Source organism: Grampus griseus (assembly GCF_964374135.1).
Source record: "Grampus griseus genome assembly, chromosome: 7".
Lineage (NCBI taxonomy): Eukaryota > Metazoa > Chordata > Mammalia > Artiodactyla > Delphinidae > Grampus > Grampus griseus.
The window spans coordinates 38,315,680-38,340,556 of record NC_139001.1 but is presented as its reverse complement, the minus strand read 5'-3'; the positions used below and the strand labels follow the sequence as shown (position 1 = coordinate 38,340,556).

Sequence of the window (24,877 nt, the reverse complement as noted above, 5' to 3'; positions counted from 1 at the left end):
GCTTGTAACAACATTAGTTTCTTGCTCACTCACACTGTATGTCATGGATGGGCCATGGCTCTGCTCATGTAATCTTCACTCTGGGATCTTGGCACATGGAGCAGGCCCTATCTGGGATGTTGCTCATTGCATGGAGAAGGGAAAAGAGATGATGAATGACAAGTTGGCTCTTAAAGCTTCTACCCACATATAATTTACCAAAGCAGGACACATGCCATTTCCAAGCTCAACAGGACAGGGATGTATAATCCTCCACAGGAAGGGGCAGTGGCTATTTTGAACAATAATAGAACCAACTACACTAATATTGTGACTTTAATCTCAGGTGCATATGGAAACTACAATGTCTAAACCAGTCCTCTGTCCAGCCCACATCAATGCTACACCTTCTGAAACATTCACGGTACTTCAGCAAAGGATGAGAATAGTTGAGGAACAGACCAGTTCTCTGAGGAATGACCTAATAATGTTGGACTTTGGTGAAAAAAGGTAACAAATTAAAAAATTGTCTCACAATATCTTTGTAGGTTGAAGAATTTTGCCTCACTGGTTACTCATAAGGAGTCACAGTGTGGGTGGTTTGGCAGGTGAAATAGGTACTTAGAAAAGAATTGAGAAATAACATTAGAATATTAATTAGAAAATACTTGCAAGATAAAGAGTTGTCCTGCGGTAATGGAGCTACTACCACTATTCTAAACAGATTTTTAAAGTGTGTTAATTAGGTGCACAAACTTCGATATCCTATTCTCCCTCAATACTTGATTAAAAACAAATGTAATTTTTTATATAATTAGAAAAAAAAATTTGGTCCTTTTTTAAAAATAAGAATAGACTTTGATATTAGTTAAGGTGAACACCTACAACTTGATTCATGCATTAATACGGTCTGTATTTTCTTTCTCCAGATTTATTGTAAATTAAAAGAGAGGTTATAAGTCTTACAAAAAATTCATAGTTTTGAATGAAGTACTCAAAAGAAGAACTGTGTTTTTCCTTTGTGCTCCTGGAGAAGTTATTGCCGTTAAAAGTTAGATTGTCAAAGGCCTTGAGGAATCTGGATGCTTAAGTGGCCAATGCTGAATTTACTGGTGTGATTTTCTTTCAAATTATGTATGTATTTCCTGAATGTCTCTTATGAAGACCTAAAATTAGTATAGTTGGTATAGCACACATAGAATAAATAACTCTTCAGCAAAGATTAAATTTGTACCAGTGTTGAGTATGTTAGAACAAAATGGGAATGTTTATTATCACCTTGTTTAAAACTTTTCTAAAAAGGATGTGAAATACTGCCTCCACGCTAACTTTAATTCTTAGTTTACCATTATAGAATTAGCATTTAACATGTTTTATATATCACTTGCTTTTACATACAAAATAAGTTTACAAAAAATTCCAATTAAAATAACCATTAAAAAATCAGTGGTCTTGGGCTTCCCTGGTGGCACAGTGGTTGAGAGTCCACCTGCCGATGCAGGGGACGTGGGTTCGTGCCCCGGTCTGGGAAGATCCCACATGCCGCGGAGCGGCTGGGCCTGTGAGCCATGGCCGTTGAGCCTGCGCGTCTGGAGCCTGTGCTCCGCAACGGGAGAGGCCACAACAGTGAGAGGCCCGCGTACCGCAAAAAAAAAAAAAAAAAAATCGGTGGTCTTTACCCATCCCACATTGGTCTCATCCTCTTTACCTAATAGTGCTCTCTATGTTTAAATTTGCAGAGGCTATCAGATACTGGTTAACTAAAGAATATAGTTTTTATACTCAGTAGAAATGTTACATTGATTCGATGGTTGGGATTACCCTATAATATTGTTATATTGGGATCTTTGTCCAGAGGCCACTTGCAAACTCCAAAATGTTTACAGAGGAGCCTGTGAGCCAGAACATCATTAGCCCTATCCAGAATGAAATAATTTGTTCAGGAAAAACAGATATTTTATGGAAGAACTGTGAGTTTCTGGTAAATCGAATGTGCCGTCTGGAAAGCCTCATCCAGTCCTTGAAGATGAACATCTTCGTCTGCAAACTGAAAAAGATTTGAACCCACAGAAAACAGGTATAGAGAGAAGAGAATCATCAGAAATTCGGTCCTATGTGGGTGCTTGATGAGTTTATGATTCTTTTCCTTTCCTGACCTTCTTTAATCTGCTTGATGACCCTCCTGTCCTGTCTGATAGATTTTCTGAAGGAAAAACTGAATACAATACAGGAGGAGCATTCCAGGGATCTGAAGCTATTGCAACTGGAAGTGATGAATTTGCGCCAGCAACTAAGAGATGTAAAAGAGAAAGAAGACAAGGCACAAGATGAGGTGCAAAGGTTGACTGTGACTCTGCAGCTTGCCTCAGAGACAAAGGTTTGAGTCCAGAGTTCTGGAATACAAACTCACTGTTAAAGTGTTAGCTGGAGGAGGCAACAGACGCATAAAACTGACTTTTAAAAATAGGTGATGTTGGTGTGAGGATTCTTGACATCTGTAATTTATCTACATCGATAGCCTATAACATTGTGTGCTGTCAGTAATTGAGTATTTATAGATTCCTACCCTCTACATGTGACTGTGCGGATCCAGAGATATGAGGGAGTCTGTGCTCTTCAAGAGCTTATATGCTATCTGGGAGAACAAGGCATAGCAGGAGAAACTAAAGAGAGGAAATAAGGGTATAAGAAATATTAAAGGACCGTATAAGACAATAAGCAAATATTGCCAACTAAGTGTTCTATATTCAGGTGGCTTTGGGAAGGTGCGCATGTCCTGTCTAGAATAGATTAGGCTAGGCTTCAAGGAAGAGACGGGACTTGAGATGAACCTTTAGAAGGCAAAGCAGTGAGGTGAGGACATTTAAAAGACCACACACAGAGGCAGCAAAAAATAAGACTAGGGAAAAAAACTAATGATTTTGTTTTCCCTTCACAGGCCAGGCAGTGTAACAGATGTTATTTTGTTTAAAACATGTTTTGTTTAATCTCTGCAAAACCTCAAGATGTAGGATATTGTTGTCTCTCTTTTTTTTTTTTTTTTTTTTTTTTTGCGGTACACGGGCCTCTCACTATTGTGGCCTCTCCCGTTGCAGAGCACAGGCTCCGGACGCGCAGGCTCAGCGGCCATAGCTCACGGGCCCAGCCACTCCGCGGCATGTGGGATCTTCCCGGACCGGGGCACGAACCCGTGTCCCCTGCATCGGCAGGCGGACTCTCAACCACTGCGCCACCAGGGAAGCCCTATTGTCTCTATTTTAATGATAAGTGTACTGGGGATCAGAGAGAAGTCACCTCTCCGAGATCACACTTGCCTGTTTTCTTCCTGTAACTCAGATTTGAACCTAGATCTTTCCCTTGGGTGCAGTTAGGAGGAAATGCATAAACTAGCTGGACAGGAGTGAGGATTTGTTTGTGTAAAATAAGTTGGAAATTGGCTAGGGATAACGTCATAGAGGATCTCAAAATCAAGAATAATCAAGTAGTTGGGCTTGATCCTATGGGGAGTGATTAAATTTTTGATAAGAAAGTGACATAATGAAAGTAAAACTAATCTAGCAGTAGTGTAGAGTATCAATTATAGGAGAAGAGATTGGAGATAGGAAAACCAATTAGGAATCCATTGCCTTATTTGAGACATAGACTTTATTAGGTCTGAACTATGGTTGTGGCATTTTGAGAGGAAAGACATGTTAGAATGTGGTATTGGATAGGGGCTGAAGGTAGAGAATAAGGCAAAGACAGCTTTGAGTTTTTACATCTTAGATTGTAGTGCCATTAATAATAATATAAAAGAGAATGAATAGTGAAAGCTGTGTTTTTCATCCTCAACTCCTAAGCATAGGTAATATTTGAGGCTAGAAAAAAATGGAGTACTTAAAAAAATAGGAATATACCCTGTAAGAAAAACGTCTAGCAATTACTAGGTTTTCCTCTGATTATTGAAGTTTACATAGGAGGTACATGTGACTAATCAATTTTTAATTATCTGAAAGGGAAAATGATAGAAGTCATGAATCAAAGTAATAAAATAACTTTAAATATCTCATTGTAATAATTACTTTAGACTCATAATAAGAAGTGTTTATAACTGTATTCAGAATAGCATTTATAGGTTGCCCCCAAAAAGTCTAGATTTGAACTGTGATATACCATAGACAGTTTCTTCCTATCATTTCAGATTATTTAGAACCTTTTCTCCTTCTATTTTAGAAGAATGCAGCCATTATTGAAGAGGAACTGAAGACCACAAAATGTAAAATGAACCTTAAAATTCAGGAGGTAAGATAAAAAGGAAGCTGGAAGGTGAAGGGAACGTTGGAATTGCAGAGGGGGAAGTCAAGGAAGTGGATAGAATGAAAAGAAGCCATTGAAGAAGAAAATATGTGGCTGTTTATTAGGAAGATTTTAAAAATATGCCACATGAAGTTATACCTGCCCATATGTGACATTAAGACTTCCTTTCACCTCAATACTGCCACAAAACCAGAAATAAAAAATAAATGCTCTCTGAGCCGGGAGGGAAACAGTTACCATGAAACTCATGCAGTTGCCCATATACTAGAGTTAAGTGGACATACAAAGACCTTTTACACTAAAGTTGTGTTTAAAATAAAAAGCTTTTAATAAGTCTGCTCATCTAATTTTACCTTAAAACTTTCATTTCAGTCTAAATTTAAGTAGATAACAGATTGGAATTATGGAGTAGGTGGCTGCTAAAAGTTGTTGGACTAAAAATTTGCAGCTGAAAACAGTGGAAGAGTCAGAAGAATTACCAATTCAATACACCTTGACAGTGGCCTAAAAACCTCAATATTCCCTGACAGAATAATAGTTGACATTAGTCCAAATCGAAAGGATCAAGTTATATTTAAAATATCCTGTTATACAAAACAGAGAAATAGATATACTATTTTAAAAATTATGAATTTCAGTGTGTTTAGGGTGGTGAGTGTAGCTATCTGGGACATTCTCTCATGTAGAGTATTTTATTTGCCAATAGTTACTGATAAAAGCATGATTGTTCATTGTTAGTTGGAGTATATTGTTTCATGCTTTAAAAAAATATTTTGGCTATTTTAATAGATTCTTTTTAGAGCAGTTTTAAGTTTTTATAAAAATTGCACAGAAACAGAGTTCCCATATATCCTTTCTCCCCACCCCCAGAGCTTCCTCCATTATTCACATTCTGTATTAGTCTGTGATGAACCAGTTTTGATACATGATTACTAAATTCACAGTTTAGATTAAGTTTTACTTTTTGGTCATCACAGTATACAGAATAGTTTCACTGCCCTAAAAATGCCCTGTGCTCTACATACACATCACCCCGCGCCTCCCTCCCCCACCCCTGTCTTTCCCCAAGCCCCTGGCAACCACTGATCTTTTCACTGTCTCTCTAGTTGGAATCATACAGCATGTAGCCTTTTTGGACTGGCTTCTTTCGCTTAGCATATGCATTTAATCCTCCATGTCTTTTCATGGTTTGATAGCTCATTTCTTTTTATCAATGAACAATAATCCATTGTCTGGATGTACTGTAGTTTATCCATTCACCTACTGAAGGACATCTTAGTTGCTTCCAAGTTTGGCAGTTATGAATAAAGCTGCTGTAAACATTCATATGCAGTTTTTTGTATGGACATAAGTTTTCAACTCCTTTGGATAAATACCTAGGAGTATGATTCATACTTATGATGAGCTTATGTTTAGCTTTCTAAGAAATTGCCAACCTATTGCAGTGGCTATGCCATGTTGTGTTCCCACCAGCAGTGAATGAGAGTTCCTGTTGTTCCACATCCTCACCAGCATTTTGTGTTGTCAGTGTTTCGAATTTTTGCCAATTTTATAGGCGTGTTTATGGTATCTTGTTTTAATTTGCAGTTTTCTACAGAGTTGATATTGAACATCTTTTCATATGCTTATTTGCCATCTGTCTATCTTCTTTGGTGAGGTATCTTAGATCATTTGCCCACTTTGCAGCTGGGTTTTTTTTCTTATTGTTGAGTTTTTAGAGTTCTTTTTATATTTTGTATACCAATCCTTTATCCAGTTTGTGTTTTACAAATATTTTCTCCCAATCTGTAGCTTATCTTTTCATTCTCTTAACAGTGTCTTTTGCAGAGCAGACGCTTTTAATTTTTTTTTTTTTTTTTTGCGGTACGCGGGCCTCTCACTGCTGTGGCCTCTCCCGTTGCAGAGCACAAGCTCCGGACGCGCAGGCTCAGCAGCCATGGCTCATGGGCCCAGCTGCTCCGCGGCATGTGGAATCTTCCCGGACTGGGGCATGAACCCCTGTCCCCTGCCTCGGCAGGTGGACTCTCAACCACTGCGCCACCAGGGAAGCCCCAGACGCTTTTAATTTTAATGAAGTACAACTTATCCATTTTTTTCATGGATTGTACTTTTGGTATTATATCTATTAATAAAATATCATTGCCAAACCCAAGGTCACCTAGATTTTTCTATGTTATGTTTTAGAAGTTTTATAGCTTTGCATTTTACATTTAGGTTTTGAATTATTTTTTGTGAAAGGTGTGAGGTCTGTATCTAGATTCTTTGGGTGAGTTTGTGTATGTCTAGTTGTTCCAGCACCATTTGTTGAAAAGACTATCCTTTGGATTGCCACTTAACATTATTTTTTTATTGGGGAAGTCTTAATTCTTGGTGCTGTAGTAAAATATTGAATTTTTATTGAACTTGTCAAGGACCTGAAGAAGGACTGTGCTAGTCAAATAGGGACATTTTGAGGGTATGTGAAGCAGGAAGGATGTGTTAGTCTGCTGGGGCTGCCATAACAAAGTACCACAGACTGGTGGCTTAAACAACAGAAATTTATGTCTCACCATTCTGGAGGTGAAAAGTTCAAGATCAAGATATCATCAGCAGGTTTGGTTTTTTCCTGAGTCCTTTCTCCTTGGCTTGCAGATGGCTGTCTTTTTTCTGTGTCCTCACATGGTCTTTTCTCTGTGTACACATCCCTGGTGTCTCTTTGTGTACAAATTTCTTCTTATAAGGACAACAGTCATGTTGGATTAGGGCCCACCCCAGTGGCCTCATAACTTAAACAACTCTTTAAAGGCCCTATCTCCAAACACAGTCATATTTTGAGATACTGGGGTTTAGGCCTTCAACATATGGATTTCAGAGGGATGCAATTCAGCCCATAATAAAGGACTATACAGAGATAAAGTAAATGCAGTATATATCTTTCTAAGAGATAAATATATATATATATATATATATAAAATCTGGTTCTGATGAACATGAAATAGATTAACTGATAGCCCTTCATAATGCTTTAGGGATGAATATCTTAGTAGTATAATTATCAAATAAAGATTCCCTTTATAAGGCACTTAAATTATATCTTGAGCAAATTATACTATATAATTCGATGTAGAGTTTAGAAAAGTATATTATGCTACTCTAAATTATAAAGTGATTATAATCTGATACTAAAATAAAACCTGAAAAATATAGCCCAAAGCAAAAACTATAGCTCATTCTTAAATAAGATTCTAATGTTAATATTTAACTGATTATTGGATAAGGAAGGAATTTCTAATCTTGAAAAGAAGGAACAAGATTATAAAAAGCTCGATAAGTTTGACCATATAAAAATTAAAATCTTATACATGTATAAAACAAAACTAATGAAACATAACAAAACTAGACAGTTAATAATCTTCCCTTTTAAAGAACTTAAATTGACTAAAAAAAACAGAGGGCAAAGGATAAGAACAGTTCAGAAAATATATAAAGAACTAATAACCATATTAGAAAATGTTTAATCTCACTAGGAACCAAAGAAATGAAAAAAATATTAAGGGGTTGTTTTCATTTATTAGCAAAGATTTAAGAAAGTGATAATCTGTAGTGCTGATGATATTTATTCAAATACTACTGATAAGGTAAAATTGGAAGGAGAATTACAAAATGTATCAAAAGTCTAAAAAATGTTTATACCTTTAACCTAGTGATTCCTTTTGTAGGATTTATCCCAAGGAAATAATCAGAAATTCAATGAAAGATTTATTCACAAGCATGTTCAGCAGAACAGTATTTAGAATAGCAAAACACTGGAAATATCCAAATGTTCAGTGTTAGGTGTATGGTTAAGAAAATCAGAACATTTCCAAAACGGGCTATCTTGTAATTATTTCATGTCAACATATTTTTCATCTCATTTCACTTTTTAAAAACTTCTGAAATTGTTAAATATATCATCCTTCAAGAAGACACATAAAGTACATATGTACAATGTAGAGAAGAGTTATAAAGTGTACTCTTACATCATGTTTACTGGGGTTTAAAAATAGAATTTCTGGAACTTCCCTCGTGGTGCAGTGGTTAAGAATCCACCTGCCAATGCAGGGGACATGGGTTCAAGCCCTGGTCCGGGAAGATCCCACATGCTGTGGAGCAACTAAGCCCATGCGCTACAACTACTGAAGCCCGCTCACCTAGAGCCCATGCTCCACAACAAGAGAAGCCACCACAACAAGAAACCCGTGCACTGCAATGAAGAATAGCCCCCACTCACCGCAACTAGAAAAAGCCCACGCGCAGCAACGAAGACCCAACGCAGCCAAAAATAAATAAATAAGTAAATAAATTAAAAAAGAAATTCTTTCAATTTAACGTCACTTCATAAAAGGAACAGCATTTTTCAGTTCCCATTTAAATTAGAAAGGATTTCTTTACTTCATGATAAAAGAGACTCTTAACCTTCTTTTTATCTTTATCTGACTCATTTTATAGTCATTTATTGATAGAAATAAGGTCAGTGTACCCAAATTCTTGAGTGTTGTTTTTGTCTGCTGCTTAACTACTACTTCATTATTTGTTTTGATCTTTAAGTTCCAATACATTAAAAAAAAATCCAATACATAATTGAAACAGCTTTCAGAGGAATGTTTATAATACTATGGGATAAATATATATATATATATATATATAGGTGAAGAAATCAAAATACAGGAAAATAAAGAGTTAAAAAATAAAGTTAGAAAATAGAGAAATACAGAAAATACATATACTAAGACATATTAGTGTTTTTCAAACTTGACAGCAATACATTGTAAGACATATTTTACACTGCAACACCATACATACATGCATATACACAAACATTTCATGAAGCAGTACTTACCCTTCCTTACTACTTGCTATGTGCTCTGATATTTTCTTTCTATTCTTTTCTCCCCCACCTTTTTCAAGTGCTTCTTGCAACTTACTAATGCGTCTTGACCCACAGTTTGGAAAACAGACTTACACAGTAGGAAGATGAGGGTAACAAATTTGACTCTGCATTTCCTAGAAGGTTATCCGTTAGGGAGAAACAAAAGCATGTTTCTGAGTAGTCATAAATGAACGAAGAATGGGGGTGAGTTGGCATGTCTGGTAAACTTTTCATGGTGACTTTGATCTTTGTTAAACTGCTGTGAAGTTCCCTTGGTCTTGCCTAACTGCAGTGTTGCTCTATAGCTAAGGAGACAACTGTCTCAAGAGAAGCACCTAAGGGAATCTGTTGAGAAACCTGGATCAGCCATGTTACTCAAAATACAAGAAATGGGATCAACAGTGGAGGTGGAACGGAAACAGGTAGAGAGATTTTCTCTCCTTGTTTATGTTGGGAAAGTGAAACCAAAAGGGAAAAGCTAATGTTTTACCTACAAACCTGTAGTTTTGCTTATTTCCTCTAGATTTATTAAATTCTTCTCTCTTTTTTTTTTTTTTTTGTTGTGGTTCGCGGGCCTCTCACTGCTGTGGCCTCTCCCGTTGCGGAGCACAGGCTCCAGACGCGCAGGCTCAGCGGCCATGGCTCACGGGCCCAGCCGCTCTGCGGCATGTGGGATCTTCCCGGACCGGGGCACGAACCCATGTCCCCTGCATCGGCAGGCGGACTCAACCACTGCGCCACCAGGGAAGCCCTAAATTCTTTTCTTTAGTATTCCTCTATTAACATTCTTACTACAATTTAAAAAATTTTAGTGCAAAATAAGAAAGGACTCAGACACCATTTAGTCCAGCGCTCTTAATTTATGAATGAGGGAGCTAAGGACAGAGAGGTTATTTTGTCTCAGGCTTTACAGAAGTGAACTCTTAGTTCCTGGGAGGGAATCCTTCCCTCTACACCATATAATCTCTGTTATAAGAATTGATTTTAGAAGGCACTGACCTAGTCTCATGTTACATGTATTGTATATGATGTGCATAGAAAAGAAAGATTAAACTGAGCTGATATTTGAAGCAAGGAATAAGTCAAATAATCAGGAATGTGTTTACATTGCTGTTTTCAAGGCTCATTATTTATTTTAGCATAATATTTTTGCTTTCATCAAAGTTGTTATTTGAAATATCTATATGTAATTTAGAATATTTTAAATTCTAAGTACCAAGGCAATTAGTAGTTTCAAATCATAATACCTATTACTAGATTACATAATTTTTATTATTTTAATGAGTGCTGTCCTTCACAATGGAATTATAAAGAGGATTCTACTTAAAGAATTTGCAAATGATCCTTTATTACTATACTTTAGAGTGCGAATATAGTAGGCACTAGCCACATGTGGCTATTCAAATAAAAATTAATTTTATTTGTTAAAATTAAACAAAATTAAAGATTCAATTCCTCACTCACTCTGGCCACATTTTGAGTGCTATTGAAGAGTGCACAGAAAGTTCTCCTGGACAGCACTGCTGTAAGACACTGCACTCTGTTGAGATCTTTAACTGTAACACATAAACACCGCTTCTTCCTCCAGGAACATTAAGATCAGAAAAATCTGCCTTACGCCTGTGCTATAAGTTAGCTTAGTAGAAATCCTTACCTTACAGAAAAGGAGTTTTTCTTACACGATTTCAGGTGCAGATTTTGCAGCAAAACTACGTTGCCCTAACGCATTTCTATTCAGACCAACCAAGAACTACTGGCACAGGAGCGACAACAGAAAGGGGAGTTGGAGACCACTACCTCACAGCTCAAGTCTGATCTAGGTATGAAAACAGATGCTAGAAATTACACTTTTGTTAGTTTTTTGAGATTTCATGCGAAAACTCTTAAGATTCCAAATTCTCAAAGTGGCCAGTGTTACTGGTATTTCCCACAGACCTGAATGTAAAAAGTTGCTGATTTCCTTTTTATCTGTGGCACTGAGAAAGACAGAGAATGTTGGTAATAAAATAGAATTTGACCCTCTTAATTGTAAACTTATGTGGATTTTTTTCAGGTTTATTTAACTGCGGACTTGGGAACATTTGGCTTCTATAAATCTAGATTGAATATTGGATAATAGAATGCTAATAAGGAAATGAGGTCATTAATCCTTGCTCTCCTACTGATTCTAATGGTTTATCATGTCAGACTCTCCATTCTTCAGGTTATCAACCTATTGTGGTCAACTTGTATTTGTAGAAATGGATAGTTGTAAGGTACCATAGAGAGAGGTTAGATTAACTACTCGTTTGAGGAGGAAAAAAACATCTGTTTTTAAAAAAAAGAGTCTTAAAAGGTGACAGAGCTAGGAAATGGAAGTGTCTAGACTTGATCCCAGGTCGCTCAGAGACATGCTTCTTCCAACCCAACAGCCCTTATCAGACTCCTGTTTGTTAATATATAATTGTAACAGCAGTTTTCAGGTAGATCTCACTATAGAGATCACACAGAGTTCCAGTGCAGTGCTTTACGCATGAATAACACTTCATGATTTACACAGGGCTTTCACATACATTATCTCATGTAATACACAAAACTATCTATAATTCCTAAAGTTACAAAATGAATAAATGGTGAGGTGAGGCCTCAACCTAGATCTTCTAACTCCAAACCCAATGTTCTTGCCACTGTGGCTTCCCTGCTCTGTGGCTGTAATGAGGACAGGGAATACCAAAAGGGAAATGAAAATTAAAGAACAAAAAACATAAAGGGTAATCCATTCAATGCTTTTACTTATTGCTTTTAGCAGAAAGTATTCTTTTTCCATATAGTTGTTGAGTAATGAATTATTCTGTGAAGTTCCCACTGATGATGCCCCCTAAATAATTTTCTGCCTTCCTGTGACGGCATGCCTACAAAAATACGTTACATTTCATTGTACTACCACATTATCCCATTTGAGCCTTACAGCAAACTTGTGAGAAAGGTAAGAAAATATACGCCATTCTACAAAAGGATAAAAAGATCTATAGTGAAGGACCCACAGTAAACAGAATAGCTGGGACTAAAACACAGCTCTATTATATTAGTTGTCCTTCTGATTAAGTGATTTTTTAAAATATGACTTTCTTAATGGATTAATGCTTTATTTTGGAATTTTGTAAGAATATATGGAAGACCATTAAAAACATTGAGATTAGAATAACAGTAATTCAAATTAACATTTAAAAAGGAAGCCTGTCTGAATACCAGCTATATGCTTCATATTGAATAATAGATGCTTTACATGCATGCAATTTTATTACTTTAAGGTACAACTAGTTATTCTAACTAGATTAATCAAAGGAATGCCTTTAGCTATTTGCTTCAATGAATTTTAAAGTGTACTTATTTATTAATAATTGTTTATTTTATTTATTAGCAATAAACATTATATATATATGTGTGTATATGTGTGTGTATTACACACACATTAATTAAAGTGATTAAATTGTTCTCCGAAGTAGGATAAACATTCCCCTTTTAGTCTTTCTTTGATTAGTGGAACTTTCAAAATAGATCATGTAGTTTATCTTTTTGATCCTTCATATATGTTAAATTAGAATTTATTTAAAATGAGTCTTGGACTCATTTTCAAGAATTACAGTTTTTCTGAGTATATCATAAATAAAATGGGTTTTTATGTGTTTTATAATTTTCTGGCTTTAGAATTTTTAAGTGAAACAAAACTAATAGATCTTTATGAATTTTCTATGAAGCCAAACATTAACCTCAGAAAAGTTTATATCTCTTGGCTACTAGTATACAGTGCCAAACTGTTCTCCTATTTCTGCCTTTGGTTTTATTTTCACTGTATATACATACTCTGAGTGGTTTCAAATCTTTTTTTTTCCCACACCAAATCATCCTCCCGAGCTCCAGATGGTATTTTACTGCCAACTAATCATCTATATTTAGATGCTTTGCAGATACCTCAAAACACACGATGAAAGCTTAAGTGTTGCAGTCATTTTTACTTATTATATCCTCCAAACCTGCTCCTTGCCCTGAATTCCCTGTTAGAATCCACCAACCACCCCCACTGTCCAGGTCTGTACACTAGATATTTTCCTTGACTCATCTACTGCCTTTACCCCACCGGTCAGTCACCAAGTCCTGACAATTCTCCCTGCTTGCTTTTCACAAGTCTTTTCCTTCTGCATCATTACCTCAGAGCCAGCTCTCATTGTTTTACACTTGGGTTACTGCAACAGCTACTAAACTGATCTCCCTGTCTTTATTGAGCCTTGGTCAGAGTAATCTAACAAAAGGCTTTTTGATCTTTTTGATTGTGTGCCTCTCTGTCTTGAAATCCCTCAGACTCGTCATCATCTGTGCATTGAGTAAAATGTGACCTCATTTACCATTGTACGTGACTGTGGACTAGTTTCTTGATAATTTCAGGATTTAGTTTCCAGTCTATAAAAATATGATAGAAATACTTGCGTTCTCCTTATTTCTGCAAAATACAGACTAAAACAAATTTTTTTTAAATCAAAGTTTCTCAGGGAAAATACCATGTGATTTCAATGTAGTTGTAAGTTATCATCATAGTTATGTGGACTTTTTTTGTTTTTAGTTTCTAGAGATGACCTCATTTCCAAGTTGGTTGAAGAAAATAAGGGAGGTTTTGAGTACAGAGGTTTTCTTTCATCTCTTCACTAAATAGTATTTCCTCACTCGTGTTGGTTTACAGTCCTTCTGATTCTCCTAAAATCGTGATTAAAAAAAGTTTCAGTGTAAATGAGTGTGTATCCAGCACTGTTGTCAACTGGATATTAGGAAGTATTTCATGCAGATTATTATAGTTTGAAAAAAGGTGAATTGGCAAAACTAATGAGACTTATTTGCATTTTATACCTATTGCAAATGAATTGTTGTGAAGCTTTTTTTATGAAATGTAAGAAATAGTAACTATTTTTGGTGATGGTTTATCAACAACATGAATGTATGTACTTACTACCACTGAATTTAACACTTAAATAGTTTTAAGTGAACTTACTCTTAGAAATAGTTAAAATGAGTATAGTGCTATACAGTAGGCCCTTGCTGGTTATCTCTTTTATATATAGTAGTGTGTATATGTTAATCCCAACCTCCTAATTTATCCTTCCCCGCCCCTTTCCCCTACAGGGGAAAAGAATCTGAAAAAGAATACATATTATTATATGTAATTATATAATAATATAATGTATATTTGTATATAATATATAATATTAATATTATTATTATATATAACTGAATCACTGTGCTGTACACCTGAAGCTAACGCAATATTGTAAATCAACTATACTTCAATAAAAAAGAAATTTCATTAAAAAGACTTAAAAATGGTTAAAATGATAAATTTTGTTATGTGTATTTTACCACAATAAAAAAAAATAGAATAAATGTTACTACTTTTATATCAAGACATTTCTAAATCAATCTCATGGTGTAGATGTTATATGATGTTAACTTTTCTTGAGATGCTTCTTCTGGAAAGCTAGAAAAGTGGTTCTCTCTCTGAAGGGAGAGGACTTAGACTTTGTTCTTCCCCATTTGACTAAGTACCTATTAGGTAAAACCCAGCCCACAACTCACGTCCCTATCGCCTTTCCCTCATCTCAAAGAGAACATTTTTTTTCACAGAACAAAGGTGCTTTCTTCTGCTCCACCCTCAGGTATTCTTTGATGAAAATCTCTTCCCCTACTTATAATTTTAAAAGATCCTTGCATGTGTTTCTTTGAAATAATAAGCTCATACTGCTAATAAATGTGTATGTAACATAAACTGAAAATATTTCATCTTACAGAGTAGAATTTTTTTGACATAAGGATACTAGGTAAATATCAAGGTTTGTTTTTAGGCAAATTCTTTCTAATTGGAGTCCCAGTATGAGAATATTTTTAATAAATAGTTTTGATAAATAATTTATAAATTAAGAGAAGTTTGGGAGTTGGATATATCAAGATTTTAAAAAATCCTTTATAAGACACTTATCTATGTGTATTAGAACTTGAACTGGTACTAGCCACAATACAGAACAGGTATTTTGATAGAGATACATGTAATAGCTTTTACATGTAGAAAAAGAGAAATTCTTTTTTATTTTTTTTTCCTGTAGAATATACAGATGTCTTTCAACAAGGAACATGAAGAAAATGCATATTTGAGGTCTGAAATAATATCCCTTCATGAAGCATCAGAAAAAACACGGGTAAATCTTCCCATTTCTCTAGTGTTTAGATGTTAATTTTGTTCAGTTAAAGAACCAAGATTAATTCTGGTTACATGAATTCATACCATTATCATCATCCAAAATTTTTATTTCCGTAAGATTTACTTCATTTGTGAAACATCATCAAATTAACTACATTTCCCATTTCACCCTCTAAATTCCTGTGATACGTAGGTATTTGAGATATACTGCTAAAACATGCACTAGTTTAAACTTTGCCTTGTTTGCTTTCTAATTTAATCACTAAATGTATGCCTTTTATTTCCCCCTATGAAACTCTAAGCAGTTCAATGCCAAGGGCTATCTTATACTTTCTTTGTATCTTCTATGGCAAAGCACAGTAGGAACCTAATAAATACTTGCTGATTTTGGAGTTATGTGTAATCATTTTATGTGGGATAGTGGTTCCCAAATTCAGCTGATGTTTTCTGTATATGCATGTACATGGAGAGGAGTCACCACATATGCAAGCAACCGAGTTATTTCTCATAGGGCCCAAAGAAATAGTATCGATCGTTTAAAAGAATTTTTTGTTAGTACAATTTGATTATTTCAGTGTTAGGATCATAGTGTTGTTATGCTCTCTTTATGATAAAGAAAATACAAAATGTGATCTTTCATAAAATAATAACAGTTACTACTACTCTTACTGTAAATGATAGTTTACATTTACTGAATCCATACTACAGTCATGGCACAATTCTAAGCACTTTATGTTACTAACAAATTGTAATCCTCTCAATAGGACTTCTTTAGAACTATTATTATTCCCATTTTAAAGATAAGAAAGTTGATATACAGAGAGGTTTAATAATATAGCTAGGGCTTCCCTGGTGGCACAGTGGTTAAGAATCCGCCTGCCAATGCAAGGAACAGGGTTCAAGCCCTGGTCCGAGAGGATCCCACATGCTGCAGAGCAGCTAAGCCCGTGTGCCACAGCTACTGAGCCTGCTCTCTAGAGCCTGCAAGCCACAACTACTGAAGCCCTTGAGCCTAGAGCCCGTGCTCTGCAACAAGAGAAGCCACCGCAATGAGAGGCCCACGCACTGCAATGAAGAGTAGCCCCTGCTCACTGCAACTAGAGAAAACCAGCATGCAACAAAGAAGACCCAACACAGCCAAAAATAAATTAAAAAAAATATATATATATATAGCTAGTAAGTGACACAGTTGGAATTTGAGCCCAGCAATCTAGCTGTAAAGAAAATTAGCTATTTCTTTTCAAGGAGCAAGAATTCTCCTCTGTCTTACCCGCAAGTATTCCTTGATAAGTAGTTTGTGCATCTGGTTATAACTTTAAAATGCCCATGAATGTATTCCTGTCTTATGATGCTGTCCCACTTATGATACTGTCCAGATAATCTTTATCTCTCCTTTCTTGTTTCTGTTTTTTTGAGTGTTTTTTCTATTAACCCTTCAGAGTTATTTGCCCCATCCTTAAAGAGTTTATACATTAAAACATAAGATCCTTACCAAATATACTTTGCAAAAATAACTGAGAATTAAGATAAATATTTTCCACAGGAATACAAATTTCAAAATACCAAAAGGGCAAGAGAATTATAAACTAGCTACATGTATGACAGATGTGTTACAGAAAAGATTTTTGTTTTATTTTGGAAGGTTAATCTTGTGAAATGGCACAGTGATCTGTATTTTGCTTTTTTGAATACTGTAATTGGTGATGAAGGAGCTTAGATATTTTGTTATCAGCTAAACAATTCTGAAAGCTCATCATCCAGTTTTGAGAATGAAACATTGGCCATGCATCTACATTGTAAATTCCATTCTGTAGATGTCTTGCTGTAATTGACCAGCATTCAAAATTATGAAGAATGGAAGATTGGTAAACTGCCAAATGCTTCAGTTGTTCCACTGTATCAACAAATTTCCCCTTTTAATTTACAGTTGTTTAGGATGATGACTGCAAATATTTGAAAGTATTTTATAATCTAGTGAAATATCAATTGGGATTAGGTTAAATAAATTAGGTTCACATGTATGGTGAAATAGTATGCCATTGTTAAAAATGATGATACGTAAGTAAAAAGACTTATTTATTGGAGAGATCTGTGATTTGCTGTATATGTTGTCTTAGGTTTTGAATGACCAACTGACTAGAAAGTGTTCAGAGCTGAACAGAATGCTTCAGATTGTTAGAATGGAAAATACCAGAATCATTGCTGACCACCAAGCCATTCTGCAGATATTCATTTTTAACACTAGTCAATTTCTGGTAGAGTCATCAGGAAGCCTCCTTGGCTAAGAGATCAGGAAATACAAATAGCCAACTGGATACATAAAATATTTTAGCAATTAGTTTCAAGGATTTTTCTGAATTATTTTATTTTTTAATTGTTTTCTGTTTTCATCAGAGGGGTCATTTGGCCTTACACTCAATGCTTTCTTAATGGTTTCTTCTCAAATATCATTACTTTAGGAAAAGTAATTACCTGTCCCAGTATTGATAGAATCATGGAGAATACTTATGACTGACCCTAAAGTATTTACCTTTTCCCCAAAGACCTGTGCTTTCCCATTTTGCTTATGCCATTCCCTCTGCTGAGAATGGTCTTTACTTCATTTTCAACTGTTTGAGATTGTGTTCATTCTTTAAGACTCACTTTCACCCAGAAACGTGATCATGCCAATCAGAAAGAATCAGTTTTGTCTTTTAATTTCTACTTCTAGGACACTAAACAGGCTGTAATAATAAGGCTCTCTCTATTTTTATTTTTTTTTTTTTTTGAGCATACTTACTACATACCAAGCATTGTGCTAAGGATTTTACATATATTACCTTCTTTAATCCTAGCAGTTACGTAAAGGGATATTTGTCATCCTCGTTTTACAGATAATAAAAATAAGATTTAGAGAAGTTAATCAACTTGCCCAAAATCACCCAGCTAGTATAGGGTGGAGCCAGATTTAAATCTAGATTTGACTCCAGACTCAGTGTTTTTAATCATTTATGTTATGTTGCTTCTCTTGTTCTTCATCCTATAGTAGTAGTTTATGTCAATGGCTCATTTCCTGTACTACATTCCTAGGACATTGTCTTACATATCTTTGTTATTACCCATAGGGCTAAGCGTGTTTTGCACATAACAGGTACTCAATAAGTATTTTTTATTCAGCAAGCATTTAGTGTTTATCTCATGCAAGTATGTTGCTAGATCTAGATAGAATTATGGCAGTGAACAAGACAAGTCCCTACTTTCATGGAACTTACAATTTAGTAGACTGAATAATGTGACTTATGTATGTAACACTTTCACAAACATTTTAATACGTTGGAATGTGACACAAGTGAGATCCCATTTTACCAAGTATGAAGGTGTGAAGGTTTACCCTGCAATCAAATATTGTTCAAAAAGAAGTGTTTTAAAATATGTTTACAAATGTAATTATTAATATGTACTATATTTACAAAAGCTTTATAAATTGTAGGTAGAGGAGGTGTGCATAAAAATGCTGTTTTGATAATTGAAAATAGTAAGCCAGAGAAAATTGTGCAAAACAGTTATACACTTTTGCTGTAGCAGTATCTGAGTGCAATTTCAGATACTGTCAAAAGCATTTACACTAAACTATGAAACATGATTTTCCCTGGAGAATGGAATTATTTGGAAGAGATGTGGGGGAGATAGAGGTGGAGCGATCATTTCACTTTATATACGTTGATATTGTTTTACTTTTTAAAATATAGTATCATGTTGAAATTTTAAAGTACCAAAATATACTTAATATAGTTTTTAAAAAATCTTTTTTGGAGTATGGTTGCTTTACAATGTTGTGTTAGCCTCCACTGCACAACAAAATGAATCAGCCATACACATACAGATATCCCCTCCCTCTTGGACTTCCCTCCCATTTAGGTTACCACAGTGCATTAGGTAGAGTTCCCTGTGCTATACAGTATGTTCCTATCAGTTGTCTATTTTATACATGGTATCTAAAAATTTGTTCATGTTAGGAGTTTTATAAATTTTGCAGCAAGCTGGATAAATAATGCATCTTGATTATTGGCTAGAAGAGCTATAAAATGATAGAATTGTGGTCAGGTCAGGGTAGGTACAAAGAGCAAGCTGGACATTAAGATAAATTCTTTTAAAAAGGAGTTTTATTTATATAAATTAAATTTGTCTTTTGTAAGTATCAGTATCTTTGATCAGTTGTTTAGAGTGATACCCTATCAAATGACTTCTGGCATCTCAACTTTTAATATTGCTTCTAACACTCAGGAAGAACAGAAAATGATGACACAGACATTTCAAGAACAAAACTTACTGCTGGATGCAGCCCATGCCAGTATCACAAATGAGCTACAGACTGTTCAGAATGAGAAAACACAACTCCAAATGCATCTGTAAGTAAACTGTGGGCAACTTTTGCATCTTTTGTTTTTGCATTTGTATTTCTTATCTTTAATGAAAATGTTTAATTCTGCATTTGCTGGGCCAATCACAAAAATAAAGACTCTGCCCTAAAGGAACTAGTTTTGTTAGAACATTTCGGTAACTGCTCTCAGGCAGGAGATATGTTCTGTAAGAACATTTAGTCTTCTGTTAAAGAAGAACTCTCGTTCAGCTTTCATATCGCCTTGTTCTCTTCCTGCAGGGACCATTTAGTCCTTGAGCGTAACCAGTGTATCCAGAAAGCACAGGATGCTGAGAAGGGGGCAGCTGTGCAAAAAGAGCTGCTAGAATCAACTGTTGCAAGATTGTGAAGTGAACTGGAAGCATCAATACAAGAGAAGACCTCTCTGCTAGAGGAGAAAGAAGGACTTCAGAGAGAGGTAGGTAGAGGCAGATTTATGTTACCTCCTGGTTGTGGTGGTAATCTTGTTTTAAAATTTTATTGTAAGTGCGAAAGACAAGAAATACAACACAGATGCAGTTTGTCTGAGTTGCCCATGAAAGAGATCTTTGGGTGGCTAATCTGTGTCTTTTAGCATGTGAGCGCACTGTGCCAAATAGTTACCCTTATATAGCATGAGTGAATGTTAACTAACCATTCACACATCCTCATGTTAGTTAAGGAGTCAGATTTAAAACTCGATTTTCCCAGTAGGAGTGGGACAGTGTAGCGGAAACAATGTAAGGGGAAACAGCCCTGTCTTCCTAGTTAGGAAAGAACCAGCAGAGTCTGACATGTAGACGTGTCTCTCTAATTTCAGGGCTATTTGTGAAGTCTGCTCTGCCTCAGAGACTCCCCGAGTGGCCCCTTTTCTGAGTGGATGTGCTATCTGTGCAGTGTAGGTATTAATTGACATGCAGGGTGTATCTGCTATAGTAGAGCCTGTCAGCTGTTTTTAAAATGACCCATTTCTTTTTTTCCCGTCTCTTGGGCAGGTTAATAAAACCGAGAAAGAAATAGCAGAAGAAAAATGCAACTTGGAAAAGGAATTAGCTAAAAGCAAGGTATTCCACATTTTATTTGTTGTTATGTCATATTTAATTCCTTCTGTATTGCTGCCTCCTGTATCAGATTATCTTAATGAGGAGATGGGTTATTTTGTTGAATACCAAAACATGGGGGAAATAGAGAAGCCATGAAGCTGGATGCACTTGGAGCACTCCAGTCACTTCAGCATAAGGCTGCGTCTGGGGAATGTTTGCTTGTTGAGCATCTCGTGTTTGCCAGTGAGTCATCACTGCCTCGGACCCTAGTGTTCACCGAGTAGCTTAGCCAGGGAGTCCCCTGAGAGTGAGCTAATGGGCCTGTGGGCTGCAAAGGGATGATTGCTGACGATGCTGGTGTTTTTCTTTGTTTGTTTTTTGTTTTTTTTTAAAAAAAAACTAATTTAAGCTTCCTAACTTGTTAGCACTTGCCACTTTATTTGTGAGATTCCACTTTATTTGTGAGATACCCCTTTCTGGGTTCTATGAAGGTAGAATGGCCAGAGAAACAAATACAATCCTTATTCAAACAAAAAACATCTTTAAGACATTGCTCTTTGCATTTCAAAATTTGAAGAGGGTAAAGATTATGTATCACTATCATCTAGAGAATATATCTAGAGCATCAAGGACTATCAGCCCATCCCCATTCAATAAACCCAGCAACAGGTGTCGGATATAGTCATCAAGCCTTGACTGTTTCTTGACTCAACTAAATAGCATTCTTAGTACCATATATGTGAACTTTTAGTTTAAGAACTGGGGAGAGAAGAAAAGCTAAATTCTGAGCTGGAGCTCAAAGACAATTCACTAAGCTGGCAGGTACCTTCTGTGGTTTAGTCACTCATATCTAGTGATTTGAAAACAGTCCACCCAAAAAATCTTTTAAATAAAGCTGACTTCCTGTGGCAAGGACTTTGCTGGTGTCAATGTGGCCTCAAATATGTTTTTTAAAATTTGGGAATTTGGTGGATACTATTAAGTTCATTAATACTTTTTGCTTTAAAATGCTAGTGAATATTTCATGGCTAAGGCAAATGCTATTTGTGATTAAAACACGGTATTATTATTTTGCTTGTCTGATTTCATTTGTTTTAATGTAGACTAAGTGTACATGGGGCGGAAAAATACTTGCTCGTTAGAGAGGTTCTATTAAGCCAAATGACAGTGCTTCTACAGAGTTCCGTTTTTTGGCCTAACTTGATATTTTTTACATGTGTACTCATTGTAAAGCTATGTTTTCTTAAAGTCAGGCTTATTGAGTTATAAATTAGAGTGAAATTCACCCTTTTTTTACTGTACAGTTCTGTGAGCTTTGACAAACACAATCATGTAACCACCACCACAACAATCGAAATATAGAACATTTCTATCACCCCGGAAAGTTCCCTTGTGCCTTTTAGTAGTCAGCCTCTTCCTCCATCCCCATCCCCTGGCAACCACTGATCTGTTTTTCTATCCCTGTAGTTATATCTTTTCCAGAATATCATATAAATGGTATCATACAATATGTAACATTATAAGTCTGGCTTCTTTTATTTAGTATAAAACATTTGAGATTTGAGATTCATGCATATTACTGTATGTATCAGTAGTTTATGTTCTGTTATATCACAGTTTCTTTACCCATTTGCCAATTGAAGAACATTTGGGTTGTTTACAGATGTTGGCAGTTATGAAAAAACCTGTATAAATATTCATATGTGAACATGTATTTTTATTTCTCTTGGATACATATCAGGAATTGGACTTCTAGATCCTACAGTAAATATATGTTCAACTGTCTTCCAAAGGATGTGTGCCATCTTGCATTCCTACCAGGAATATATGAGTTCCAGTTTCTCTGCACTCTCACGAGCACTTGGCATTGTCAGTTCTTTTAGTTTCAGCCATTCTGATTGGTGTGTAGGGGTATGTCATTGTGGTGTACTTTGCTTTTCTCCAGTGACTAGTAATATTGAGTACCTTTTCATCTGCTTATTTGCCCTCAGCAACTTAAAGTGTCTCTTCAAATCTTTTAATCATTTTTAATTCAGTTGTTTGTTTTCTTATAATTTATTTTTCAGAGCTTTAAAAATAGTGTCGTATTAATTCTCATGTAATAGTTATTACAATTTGTATATAAACAAATTTTATATGTGCTTTACCTACTTTTCTTCTATATTACGCCTTTTCATGCTCTTTTAAAGAACAGAAGTTTTATATTTTGATTAAGTTCAGTTTATCAATTTTTCAATTTTATGGATGATACTTTTTGTGTTGTAGCTAAGAAATTTTTGCCTAATCTAAGATTACATAGATTTTCTCCTTTGTTCTCTAGAACTTTTTTGTTCAATATTAGGTGTATGATCCACTTCAAGTTAATTTTTGTATATCATGCAAGATGTAGTCCAAGGTTCATTTATTTTTAGGTGGATCATCTGATTGTTTCAGTGCCTTTTATTATTGAGATATAATTAATATACCATAAATTCACCTTCTTCAAATATACAAGTTAGTGATTTCTTAGTATATTCACAAGTTTGCACAAATACCACCACTATCTTATTCTAGAACCTTTTTTATCATCCTAAAAAGAAACCTAGTACCCATTAGGAGTCACTCCCTATTTACCCCTGCCCACCTCTGGCAACTACTATTCTACTTTCTACCTCAATGGATTTGTCAGTTCTGGACACGTCATGTAAATAGAATCAAACAGTATGTGGCCTTTTGGGTCTGGCTTCCTAGCATGATGATTTCAAAGTTTGTCCATATTGTAGTGTATATAAGTACTTCATTTCTTTTATGGTGAATAATATTGCATGAATATAACACACTTCATTTATCCGTTCATCAGTAGATAGACATTTAAGCCGTTTCCATTTTTTGGCTATTAAGAATAATGCTATGAACATTTGTGTACAATTCTTTTTGTGAGCATATGTTTTCAGTTCTCCAGGAACAAACTACTGGGTCATGTGATAACTCTGTTTATCATTTTGAGAAACTGCCAAACTGTTTTACAAGTAAGGTAGTTGCACCATTTTACAATCCCACTAGCAACGTATGAGCATTCCATTATCTACGTCCTCACCTAAACTTGTTTAAAAAAACTTAAAAAAAATTACACCCATCCTAGTAGGTGTGAAGTATCTCATTGTGGTTCTTTTTTTTAACTGAGGTGAAATTCACACACTATAAAATCAACCATTTAAAAGTGAACAATTCAGTGGCATTTAGTACAATATTCACAATATTTTGCAACCACCACCTCTGTCTAGTTCCAAAACATTTCAATACCCCAAAAGGAAACCCCATACCCATTAAGCAATCACTCCTTGTTCCCTCCTTCCCCCAGCCCCTGACAGCCACTCTGCGTTCTGTCTCTATGGATTCACCTATTATGGATATTTCATATGAAGATAATCATACAATATGTGATCTTTTGTATGTGGCTTCTTTCACTTAGCATAATGTTTTTGAGGGTCATCCATGTTTTTGTATCAGTATGTATCAGTACTTCATTCCTTTTTATGGTTGAGTAATATTCATTTTGTGTGTGTTTGTGTGTTGAGTTGGCTAAAAAGTTCATTTGGGTTTTTGGTAAGATCTTATAGAAAACCCAAACGAATTTTTTGGCCAACCCAATATACGTATGTGTGTGTGTATACACGCACACACACATGTATATATATGTACACACACACATACCACAATTTCTTTATCTGTTTATCTGTTGGATGTTTGCATTGTTTCTGCCTTTTGGCTGTTGTGATTAGTGCTGCTATAAACACTTGTATGTGTATTTGTAAGTACCTGTTTTCATATCTTTGAGATATATAGCTATGAGTGGAATTGCAGGGTCATATGGTAATTTTATATTTAACTTTCTGAAGAACCACCAGACTGTTTTCCACGGTACTGAACCACTTTTTCTTCCCACCAGCAGTGTACAAGGGCTCCAGTTTCTCCACATCCTCACCAACACGTTATTTATTTATTTATTTTATTTATTTTATTTTTGGCTGTGTTGGGTCTTTGTTGCTGCACGTGGGCTCTCTCTAGTTGCATCGTGCGGGGGCTCCTCTTCC

General features: G+C 35.5%; 1 protein-coding gene across 1 annotated transcript in view; it reads left to right on the top strand.

Moving 5' to 3' along the window:
- Nucleotides 1-331: 331 nt before the first annotated feature.
- CCDC150 (coiled-coil domain containing 150) overlaps nucleotides 332-24,877 on the top strand; it is a gene marked incomplete at its 5' end in the record, with an annotated part of 86,678 nt that continues 62,132 nt past the window's right edge. Inside the window, 16 exon segments of the mRNA XM_082657928.1 lie at nucleotides 332-489; nucleotides 1,835-1,862; nucleotides 1,865-2,015; nucleotides 2,018-2,056; nucleotides 2,178-2,356; nucleotides 4,192-4,260; nucleotides 9,469-9,585; nucleotides 10,853-10,885; nucleotides 10,887-10,983; nucleotides 13,761-13,804; nucleotides 15,289-15,381; nucleotides 17,501-17,608; nucleotides 19,647-19,771; nucleotides 20,023-20,128; nucleotides 20,132-20,200; nucleotides 20,757-20,825. Coding sequence (XP_082514054.1) covers nucleotides 332-489; nucleotides 1,835-1,862; nucleotides 1,865-2,015; nucleotides 2,018-2,056; nucleotides 2,178-2,356; nucleotides 4,192-4,260; nucleotides 9,469-9,585; nucleotides 10,853-10,885; nucleotides 10,887-10,983; nucleotides 13,761-13,804; nucleotides 15,289-15,381; nucleotides 17,501-17,608; nucleotides 19,647-19,771; nucleotides 20,023-20,128; nucleotides 20,132-20,200; nucleotides 20,757-20,825 — 1,485 coding nt within the window.